At 39.5% G+C, this 12,374-nt stretch overlaps 1 protein-coding gene across 1 annotated transcript in view; it reads right to left on the reverse strand.

Annotated features, from left to right (window-relative positions):
* LOC129732814 (kinesin heavy chain-like) overlaps positions 1-12,374 on the reverse strand; it is a 41,089-nt gene that overhangs the window by 8,487 nt on the left and 20,228 nt on the right. Inside the window, exons 4-5 of the mRNA XM_055694128.1 lie at positions 12,227-12,328; positions 8,754-8,871 (exon numbers count right to left, since the gene is read on the reverse strand). Of these exons, the coding sequence (XP_055550103.1) occupies positions 8,754-8,871; positions 12,227-12,328 (220 nt within the window). The remainder of the gene's footprint in view (positions 1-8,753; positions 8,872-12,226; positions 12,329-12,374) is intronic.

A 12,374-nucleotide genomic window follows, 5' to 3' on the forward strand; every position in this document is an offset into this window, starting at 1 on the left:
GATCGGCGCGCCGGCGTGACGCCGTTGGTATTTGTCAGCGGCGGCGGCGGCGGCGTTTACCGGCGTGAAACTAATTACCACTTCTAAAATATTGCGTGGAATGAGTACACTCTCATGTTCGGTTTTTTATTTCAACATAAATAAATAAAAATATGTTCATCTGGGTTGACAGGATGTTGAAAAAAGAAATAAGAATGGTTAGAAATCAAGTAGACAAACAATTTACCAACCAGCAAAGAAATGACTATCGGCGCGATGAAAATTTCTTCAGCGGCGTGCCGACTCAAAATCATCGGCGGCGGCGGCGTACGTGAAAGCGTCGGCGGCGGCGGCGCGGCGTGGCGGCGCACAGGACTAATTTGTTCGTTCATGGAGTAAATAATACCCCTTCTTATCTTAATTCGGTTAATCTAGTTCACATCGGGGGCAGCCCCCCTGCAGAAATTACCTCTGTAGAGGTTCGATCGTTTTCCTGGATTGATGCAACATCCACTAGTATATATTAAACAAGCGAAAGGGAACCTGGTTACAATTCCGGAGCTTGTTGAGTATACTTTGCATTGGCGTACACACCGGAAACTGTAGCGCCTTTGTAATCATCGCGACATGAATCCTTTCCTTCGAGAAGTCAACAAGAGATATCGGAAGAGTTTTCTTCTCTGTTTAACAGTCATACTAGCCATGGAAGTCTTCCATAGAGAGATGGTTGGACAGGCTGATGGTATTAAATTGCTGTGTCGATATTCTCTTCATAAACCTTGAAAATCGAAGACTGGGGCATATATATTTCGGCTCTGGAGGGGTCAGATACGCAAGTGTTAATGAAAAATGTCAAATAATTTAGAATGTTAACAATATAATAACTGAATACTAATGTTTTTTTCTGGTTACGGTGATGCTGGAGAATAGTTTTCTGGGCATTGGTGCAATCTGGGAAACGGTTTTCTGGTAACTATTACTTGCAGGGGTTTAGAATTCTGATAACTAGTATATTCTGGGATTTGGTATTCTGGAGAATGGTTTATTCTGGGAAAAATCGTTCGACACTTTTTTCTGGGGAATGGTTTTCTAAGAAAAGTCGGACAACCCTGCAATCGTATCTAACATCAAGCAAGAAAAATCTTTTCTGGATCAAACTCCAATTTTCGTGCTCTAAGTCAAGCTGATACAATATCACGCCTTACTTCGCTTACGTCTGCAATTACTGAACTATGCGGAGACGCATCCAGGCTGGAAATCGTGCCTCAGAAGACACATCGATTGAGTCGAGTGTGACGACGGACGAAGTTGACGTTGTACAAAACCCTGATAAGATCGCTACCCTTACTAACACGCAGAGAATCCATCCCCAGGATACCTACAGCTCGGTGACGGCATCGTGAAAGGAATCGCAAACACGATCCACGATTACACCACAATAGATCTAAGTACTGGTCGCAGTGGTATAATGCAACAAGGAAAAAAGCACGATCCGGAGGATTCCCACTCACGATTCTTATTTCAAGAATCCTAGAGCCATATACAGGGCATTTTTGAGGATTCTCTTTCAGGAATCATTTTCAAGGATGCTCAGGAATCCAATGTGAGGAATTCTAGAGAATCTATGCGAATCGTATGTGTTCGTCCGGGTAGTCTTCTACGGAATCGAGACAACAATGCTTCTTGCGGAGGACCTTAACGCTCGTGGAGTTTTCGAACGGAAGGTGCTGCGGACTATCTACGGTGGAGTACAGACGGACGACAGAGGATGGCGACGGTGCATAAAAAGGCGAACGAAAAGGGACATGTGTGGGCATTAGGGTGGGACAAAAAATAAATGTAAGCTCCCATGCACTTTTCGTGTTCCTTATGGGTCCTACAACAACTGTGTAAATTTACAGATCGATCGGTGAAACTTTATGTTTGCGCCTTATTTTTAAAGATTCCATACGATTTTATATGGGAAAATCCACTTTTTCAAAACTCATTCTCTAGAGATGTCTAGTTGGCTCTTAAAAATATATCGATACATGATATTTGTAGGAAATTTTCCTAGAAAAAACTCTTCCAAAGATTGTAAGGCGCTGCGATGCTTTTAGAAAAAGTTATTCACCCCAAACCGATTGGATGTCTGACGAACACTGACCTGATTTACACCGTTGTTGTAGGACCCATAAGGAACACGAAAGTTGCATGTGGGAGCGATAAAATAACACCATCGCTTTTTTCCCAAATGACCGTGTCCCAGTCTAGTGGGCATCTCAGCCAGGAAGCGGCGAAAAGTGAAGGTACAGCCATCCAAGAAGTGCGGTGGCCGAAGAAGGGTGAACGTGAGAACCGAGCGGTAGAGTCTATTGCGGGAACGACTTTCTAAAGCCACACGAGACCTCAGTTTCGTCATACAAGAAAAAAGAAGGAGAACTTCACCGCAGCCAGAGTAATGGCAATCTATAGCACATACTTTGCATTAAAAGATATCACAATGGCGAAGCCTACTCTCAGACCGACCATATTCTGGTTGAGGGTCGGCGGTTTTCAGATGTCATCGATGTGCGATCCTTCCGAGGCCCAAACGTCGACTCAGATCACCATCTCGTGGTATGCACGTTCCCGGCTGGCCAATGTTTACAAGACGAAGTGCTCGAAGTGCATGAGGATACGGTTGGACATCCAAAGGTTGTTAGTTTATGGAGTTGCTGCTAAGTACACTCCGAAAGTTGATGCCCGGATTGGTGAACCGATTGGAGACGAACAGTGGAAGCACATCCGCGATACGGTCAGAATACAGCGCGAGAGGTGTTGGTCACGACCGTAGAAACCACATGCAACACGTGTGGTCAATGCGGAGTGTTAAGGGGTGCAGGGTGGCCACTCAGTCTACATTTTTGAATTCCCGCATTTCTCCCGACTTTTTCCCGCATGATTTCAAGAAATTCCCGATTCTCGGTTGCTGGGTTATGTTACGTCAACAGCTGAACATAACCCAGCTACTGTGGCCTAAAATAACCCAGTTACGCTGGCCCAGAAAATGCTGCGATTTAACTGTATTTCGAATTAGGCGTTAACATAAATCCTGAAAACTTTTCAGAAATTAATTCACACTTTGTGCAGCATTATGACTTGCTCGTGCATCAAAGTTGCGTCCCTTTGCTCTTCTCCCAGCATTTTTACATCTAACGCCGAAATTTGACAAGACAAAAATTTCGAGGAAAAGGACAAAAAAGTAACTTCAAAACCTGGAGGAAGTGACCAAAATTTTACTTTAAAACCCAAAAGAGAAATCGTTAAAATGGTCTTGAATTATATTTTTTATATGAAAAAGCTTTTCCTACACTAACATGACTTGAAAAAATCGTTCGAGAGAAAACAGTGTTTTTTTAATTTCTGTTGAACTTTTCGAGAAATTGGAATAAAATATTTGCATGAAAAAATCGATAAGAATATCGAGTTCAACTTGAAATGCAAAAGGAAAGTTGGTTTTGGTTTTCCGCTTGAAAATTTAGAATTTTACTTTTTTTTCTGAAAATTCTTCAGGGGCCATCCACATACCACGTGGACAGCTTTGAGTTTGGCTAATTTCCACGGTCCATACAATTTTTTTAGAATTAATATGGGCAGTTGTCCACGGAGGGGGAGAGGGGGGGGGGTCAAAATCGTTAAAAATCTATCCACGTGGTATGTGGATGGCCCCTTATATAGGTAGTATTTTTCTAGAGAACTACCTTTTTAAGTTTGTTTTCTCCATGCTCGAACAACCATCAATGTTCAGTTTACGTTATGCAGTTTAAAAAGGTTTTAAAATATTAAAATTTTTGAAAAACTAAACTTTTTGAGATAAATAATTTTTAATTTTTTTGGTCTAAAAAGTTGCTTTCAGCATTGAATACTTATTTCGGAGTATTTGGGTGCTTATTACGGGAGTCACTTCACGGTGAAATATATTTCACTCTCACGCTCACTTCACTTTTTTAGACCTAATCCCGATTCCACCTCAAGTGAGGTGACAAAAATCACCTCCGTGGAGTGAGATTGACAGTAAGGTGAAATTGAGAATAGGACAAGTAAAATGAGATTGTTTCCCAGCTCAAAAATCTCCCAGAAAGTCGTTTTTTCCTTTTTTTTCAGATAACACCAGATCTTGACGTGTTCTGCATTTCTAAAACATTCGGCATAAAAAAAAAATGTTTTTTTCGGTATCGAAAATTTCCTAAACTAGTTTGCATTTTTTTCATGGGGAAAAAAAATGAAAATTTGACCGCTTTAAGGTACGGATTAAATTCTGATTCGTTTCGTTACTGAAGAATAAATCCAATATTTACCATTAGATCACAAATCAATCAACTTTAAGACTTATGGCATCTTCGTGGAATCATTTCACCGTTCAAAATGGTCGTGAAATAATTCCACGCGAATCGTCGCTTTTTCCATCCTCACTTCACTGATATGACACTCATAATAACCCAGATTCCGCGGCAGATGTCACTTTGCGACGTTTTTCTCACTTACGTGAGTCCCGTTATAGGACTTTATTCATTTCACTCTAATTTCACCGTGAGTGACTCCCGTAATTAGCACCTGTGTATTTTTTTTTAAATTTTTTTCCACAAAGTTTTTTTTCTTCACACAATATTAAAACTTATATTTGAAACTTTGCCGAAAGCATCACACTAATAAAGCAAATCGATTTGGCACGAGCAAAGACACGAATCTACAACGACTGGCTTCGTACCTCAAGACCAGTTGAAAAACGAAGAAAATGTAAAATTTCGTATTTAAAATTAAAACAAATAAAGTAAACGGAATGCTTTCTTAAAAACCATCAAAAACGAGCTTCAAATGGTGTTTTTCAAGATCATTTCCGATTGTAATTACATCAAAAATCGTTATTTGCAGCCAAAATGTATAATTTACATAAAAATATGGATTAAAAACATGTACAAAAAAATTGTTTTTAAAAAAATCAATGATAGTTTTTACTCTATCTTGTGGCAAGTTTCAAAAACTCGTAAAACGCTTTATGTAATTTCAAAATCTAATTCACTATTTTAAAAAGTACTAAGTTTCGCTGAAGCAGAACTAGAATTCGATAAATACTTCTTCTAAAATACTAGCTCAAATAAAAATCTTCTATTTGAAAAACTTCAGAGTGAGCCTTGTGTGTCACTTTTTTGTCCTCAATTTGTTCAATCGAAGAAAACATCAAATTAAAAGTAGCAATAGCTAGTAATATTAGTAAGATTTTACAGCAAAACTTGTTTTGCGTTGTTCTGAATAATTAAAACAGTTTCTAACATATATGTAAGAATTTATAAATGATGTTTTAACTATAACCGCTTTCTCGAAAAAAAAAATGCCAATTTCCATTCTCATGACTTCGGACCGGACTTCGAACCGAACCGGAACCCGGTTTTTTATTTCAAAGATTATTTGCTATTCCATCTTAAAAACTTTTCAGGCCAATATTTTATTTTGAGATAACACCAGATCTCGACGTTGATGCAATTCTAAAACAAAACTTATTTCATATGAAAGGCAGGGCTGATGAAAGTAGTCAAGCTGGTCAAAGAAAGTTACTTTTTGACTTTTTGATTTAAAAATTGACTGCTGATGGAAAATGTGACTTTTAAGGGACCAACTTGCAGCCATGCACCTCCAACTCCTCTGCCTCTTAGTCTGCTTCCTGCCGTCGCTTTGTTGCATTTTCATGCTTGTCTACTTCATTCTGCATTCAAGGCTTCTACTCATTTTGCGTGAGAGTTACGCGCTTATTAAGTGATTTTTTCACGGCGGAATCCCCAACTCCTCCATAATTTGTAATTACATCATACACAATACCGATTAAATAGAGAAATTCCCGACTTTTTCCCGCATTTTTCCCGATGTAATTTGATTCCCGACTTTTTCCCGCATTTCCCGTTTTCCCGATAGAGTGGCCACCCTGGAGGTGGAGGATGACAAAAACCGGAACCGTACTCACACGAATCGTGTGACTCACCAGATGATGAGTAGGGTAAGGAACGGCTTAAGCAGTAGCGCCTATTTTAATCAGTCGAAGAAAACAAACCTCAAACTCCTGCATTTTGACCAATATTGACAATTCCAATGATGGAAACCAAAACTTTGATTGTCTAGCTGTCTTACGAATATAAGAAACACAATCACAAAGCAATCTGTGAACAATCACCTTTCGAAACAAATCGACCTATATTGCAGCTATTCAGGAGCTACTTCGGGTGCTGAAAAAAAAAACGCCTGCAAAACAGATGGAAACCGATTAAAATAGGTTCGGGGTGATTGAAATAGTGTCCCTCGATTGGTAACTTTAATTGATGATTGTTACAGTTTGCTAACTTAGTTTTACAATTTGAAAACAAATTCTGACAGAGAAAACGATAGAGAACAGATTGATATACTACTGTTTTAATTTCACCCAACACATTTCGAGTATTTCGTCTGAATACACAGGCTGTTTCTAAAGCTGCTTAGAATATGTTCCCTACCCTAGTTATCGGGAGGCTAGACCGGTCGAAATGAGACTTTGGTACTTATTACGGGAATTCACTTCATGGTGAAGAAATTTCACTCTCACGCCCACTCCACTTTTTAGATCTATTCCCAATTCCACTTGTGAGGTCGCAGCTTAAAAATTTGTAAATCCCAGTCGATTTTTTTTCAAAAATACCACAAGGTATACAGCCCTAGGGGTTGTATGAAATGGTGACGTAGGACTAAATGTATATATTATGTGCTGCGCTAAACTGTTCATAGGCAACACTACCGTTTATTTTTGATGGTCGTTATTGTAAAACTAACGATTGTTGCTGCCGTAACATGTTCCGCAGTGCCCGGAAGTAGACTCGTATGCAGCTCTCGTTTCTCAATGTCGCGTACCTTTAACAGCTGCACTGCACTCGCTATTGTGTTAAAAACTGAACTGAAGCTGAATTTTCTACACGCAGTCTTTTGTATCGAGTTCAGAGTAGATTTTTGCCATTAGGGCGTGACCACGTAGCTTGGAGAAAGACAAACAAACCAAAACACCTTCGATACTATTGAGTGATTTTCATAAGCATCAAAAGGAAGTTTTTTCTTTCCCGATGCGAAAATCACTCTGGTTCTTAGATTAACTAATTTTCGTTTCTAATATTTGACTGATAACGGTGTTCGAGTGGGCACAAACATACAATTTAACCGGAAAATCACTCAATTTAGCAGTGAAAAACCTTGAAATGAGGATTATGTTTTGTTGTGATAAACTATTCATAGGCAACACTACCGTTTATCTTTGGTGCGTGCTGGTCGGTTTTTGTATAAATGATTATTGAGAAATAAATTAACATTTCACACTAATAGTAGCTGTGAAAATTCTCATAACTCTTATCTTCAAGTATTTATAGTTCTGAAAAGAACCGATTCCATGATCTTTACCTCGAAATGTGTGCTACAGAATGCTGATGATCGCACCACCATCGGTAGCATTGAATATTTGTTGGCCGCGCATAAAATTTGCTCTCCGATGTTCTCCTCAAAATATCGTGCAGTGTACGATGGTGCCTGTTGCAGCCGTATGCAAAATAAAACCGAACCGATTCCATAATATTCACGTGTGCAGAACAACAGAACGAACAGAACGCTGATGATCGCAGCAACGGTTGCTTTGATTATTTTTCTTGGCCGCGCATAATAAAACTTGCTCTCCGCTGTGCCCTCCAGTAGCTGTGCCAGCAAAATATCCTGAAGCGAACGATGGTAACTGTTGCTGCCGTATGCAAAATTAAGGTAACATGCTCCACAGTGCCTGGAAGTTGACTCGTATGCAGCTCTCGTTTCTCAATGTCGCGTACCTTCAACAGCTGCACTGCACTTGCTATTGTGTAACAAACTAAACTGAAGCTGAATTTTCTACACACAGTCTTTTGTATCGAGTTCAGAGTAGATTTTTACCATAAGGGCGTGGCCACGCAGCTTAGACAAAGAAAAACAAACCAAAACACTTTGTTGAGTCAAAATATGTAGGCAGCGGAATTTATTTCGTCCATGTTATTGTTATCTGTGCTCGGGAAGCAAGCTAATAACGAGGGAAATGTATGGGAAAGCTTGACCTTGGAACTTTTCACCTTTTTCCACCATTAGGCAGTAAAGCAACAATGTTGAACATTATATCAAACAATTGTTACACATTTTATCTATCCACCGACATATAAATGACTAAGATGCATTAAGTCGTTCGCTTGCTATAATCGTTCCAAATCTGACGCAACATTCGCAGGTTCATTCTCAATTTCACAAAGTGTAATCTAGTATAGAAAACAAAGACGTAGTCCTACGTCAAAAAAAAATGATTCGACGAAGAGGAATGCCCTAGCTGCCTTTGAATCACCGATATCTAACGACTAAAAAAACAAGCCATACAGAAGAGCCGTCCGGGTGCCCTAGTCAGCCTATACACCAGAGAGACGCCGAGACACTCACCGTTAGCAACTGTCAACATCAAAACGGATGACGGCAATGCAAAATTATACAACTCGCCCGTTTTGATGTTGACAGTTGCTTTAACGGTGAGTGTCTCGGCGTCTCTCTGGTGTATAGGCTGACTAGGGTGCCCGGAGATGAACCAGCGGACCTTAAATCTCCCTGTGGAAATTCAAGCTGCTTCTCGTGTCCAATATTTTTTGTGCTGTGCTGCATCCTCTTCCTATACTAACTTCCTGCATTTATATTACATAAATGTATCTATCAAAATACATGATGCCCAACCATAGCCATAGACTTACCTGTAGATCTTGCACGAATAGCTTTCGCAAGGCGTGCAATGTATGCAGTTCTTTAGCCACGGTGTCTTCCAGTCCCTTGAGATCCTTACGAGCCTGCTCCCGGCGTTCGTTGGTAAGCCTAAGTATCGAAGAAAAAAAAATTAATGCTTCTGTCCAACGGCCGGTACCATGATCGCCGGCGGCATGCAGAACAAATGAGAACATGTGTGTGGTTGAGTTTTTATTGCTCTGTTTATCGCTTTTTTTTCGTTTGATCTTTTCTCACTTTATTGCAGTATAATATATCACTTACAAGATAAACATGGTTAACAGTTAATACAATGCATTTTGATCTGTTCAGTTTACAGCAATGTTTTCATCAAGTGAATCGTGATCTCACTTCATGAAATATTTCAGTTTTTTTGGTCAAAAATATACGAATAAAATATAGCATCTCTTCTGATTTTCTACACATTTACAATCTGGGCTCAGATGACTACTGGTTAATCGAATAGTACAATAATTCAGACAAAGTAAGTTTCATGAAGTAATCGTAAATTTTGTTTCAACGGTGAGATGATGATATGGGAATGTTGGTGAAAATTTGTAGCGTGAGTTTGGCATTCCAATTTTTGCTAACGATGTCGTATTTTTAATATAGATACCTACGTAATAAAGCGTTCATAGAACGGAAAGCGTTTTTTGCACTAAAACTAATGGGTCGTTAAGCTTCATTTAAACCGATTCGTTTACTCTGCCAATAGATAACGTGATCGTTTTCTACATAACAAGCGCTACAAGCATTAATAAAAAATTTTAAATTCAGTTTCTTTCTGGTAAAAATACTGTGAACACACTGACCAGTCGGTTAGATCTGAAGAGCAGCAGCATCGATCAAAACTTCTCTCAAATCTGATTCATTATTGTCAGAATTAGTGAAAATTGTATTACATATTGGATATTTTTCTTTTTGTCTTCTGTGGTGTATAAAAATTTGAGACAGCGAAGTTTCAACCAATAAATCCAGAAAGTTGAATTTCGTCGTAATTTATTATTGCGACGAAAGCCGGTCTTGGTTAATAAACTGTGAAGGTTTTCAGTATGATCACAGTATCTTAATCAGACCTTTTAGTTTCATGACTAACAGAAAAAAAACAAACATGGTAGAAAACTTTTACATGGGAAACAATGCCAGGAATCAAAAACAGAACATACTAAGGACGAGCTAAACAAAATAATAATAAAACATGATCCAGATGACATGGTATACAAACTAAGTAAACTTATCCAAAATGCAAATCAAGATCGAAGAAAATGATCGCGATTCTCTGGCAGTTTCCTTGTAATTTTTTGTACTATTATCACTACCTTAGCGAGAAACTTTCACTGAAAATAGATCACCCTCAAATGTAAAGTTTTTCCTGTTCTGTATCTTTTTCGAACACCAGAACACAGGACAAACATGCGATAACCGAGCTTTCACATATTCTCATTTGTTATAACGGCATACAGTTTTGGTTTTAAGGGTAGTGTTTTTTTTTGGTTAGTATATGAAGTGCACCATCGATACAGGAAGTAGAACACTAAAATAGCTGGCTGTGGCACTATTGCAATCGGGATGAATATCTCACCCACTACCTCTTGACCCGAGGAGGTTGTTCTTAAATCACATGACCAGATGCAGAAAAACCGCCCAACGTTTGCACTTTAAATAGCTTTTTCTCACTTTTCGCGTTTTTCACGAACGTATTTGTGCTAAAACTGGAGCGAATAGCGATCATTTGTTCATGGGAAGAATAATAATAACAAAAGAAAGCATACATTTGAGAGAACTGACTGGAAAATAGTAAGGAAAAATGAAATGATAAATTTGAACTGCAGCTACAACAAGCAAAGTGACTGTTGTTTTTTTTTGTAAAAAAGAAGGTGCACGTAGCTTAAAGCAATTGTGTTTGCGCGCGTTTTTTCTTTAGATATTGGTTGCTGATTCCAGATTGGAACTAAATGCTGTAGTGATGTGAACTAAACCTTTAAGCCGCTTGCTGCATATTGGCAATTTTATGTACTTAATAAATCATTCGAACGATTTGACTTTTATAGGCTCTATCACAGTAATAAAAATTGTTTACTAAAAGTTTCGCTAGTTGTCGGTATATCGAGTACGATGAATTTTGGCTAATTTCGGCTGATGATGATTTCTTAACTTATTTTCAAACTACAGAACCATGGGATTCTAAATGACACGAAAAGCACCACGACATACGGAAGCAACAGTAACAGCAGCAGCAAGGGAAAGCATTGGTGCTTAATGTGATTAATAAATTGCTTTTTTTGTCTTAATGCTTAGGAGATGGCTGCATTTCAAGCGTTTAGATAAAGGCTGTTGCAAAGAGTAGAGTAGGAAGAAAAAAAAAAAATTTCTTAAGATCTGTACCCAAAATTGACCCGATTGCCATACAACAGTTTAAGTTAAAACATGGATAGAAAGAGATTGGCACCTGCCAAAGGTAAGTACCAAAATCAAAGTAAACGACACTTAACCAGGTTGTCAACTTGAAGTCCCACATTATTCACTAATCAACAACAACGCGTTCAAGAACAAAGGCAAGAAGGTATAACAATGGTTACAACCTATCGAATCTAGCATAGTAGAGCCCTCAACGCGAATGATTATCACGACGATTCGACCGATTAATGTCCATCTTGGAGTGCTCGCGCTACCATCCAAGAGGTCAGCCTGTAATAGACGAATCAAGATGCACCGCATCTCGACGTACTTCCATACCGACCGGGTTGGAAACAGAAAGAGCGGGCCCTTCGTCAAATCAAATGTTATAGTTTACAAAATAATCAAATACTGCGGACACCGATGCGTGAGAAGCACCATCGTGAGGGAAAGCAACAAATGCAGCTGGAGCGTTGGCAGAGCCAACGGAATTGTTGACGTTAGCGAGGATATAAGACTTTTTCCCTTTGCTTTCTGCTGTTGCTGATTGCTACCGTTCTCGTCGATATCGTCATCGATATTGTCAGTCAGTAAACATTCGTCTCGCGCGAGGTCCTCAATCAGCTGACTGTTTGCCGGACAGCCAGATTTATTTCTACGATTGAGCAAATTTTTGTGCAACTTGGTCAGTTTCAAGCTGCTGGGAATTTGATATTGCTGTTGCTGATGGTGTTGTTGGGGAGAACACTGTAGCAGTTGAAGCTGTTGTGGTTGTTCGTGCTCTTCGTCCCGATTGCTGTCGCCAGATAGACTCGATTGGGAGTTAGTGTTGTTAGGATAGCCCAACTCATTGCCGGCAGCAGTGACCGCAGCTGCTAATGAAGGCCTGCGGCAATGGGTGGGGCCAGAGCGACGCAGAGCGCCAAAATCAAATGACTGGTCTTGGGTTAGTTTAGATTTCAGAATAGGAGATGAAGGCTTGGAATGGATGTTAGTAGTCGAGGGACAGAGATTAGGCCTAGTAGTGCTTATATGGTAGGGTACTGACATAAGTTCCTGCAGTTTGGCGGACTTTTCGGCTTCCTCCTGTCGCAGCTTCTCGTAGTCGGCCGTCATCTGTTGGTGGGCAAGTGACAGTTTCTGGTTGGTACTGGAAAAAAGAGAAAACGATGCATTTAATCGATCATTAGCTAGGG

This window comes from Wyeomyia smithii, chromosome 1, assembly GCF_029784165.1.
Source record: "Wyeomyia smithii strain HCP4-BCI-WySm-NY-G18 chromosome 1, ASM2978416v1, whole genome shotgun sequence".
Classification (NCBI taxonomy): Eukaryota; Metazoa; Arthropoda; class Insecta; order Diptera; family Culicidae; genus Wyeomyia; species Wyeomyia smithii.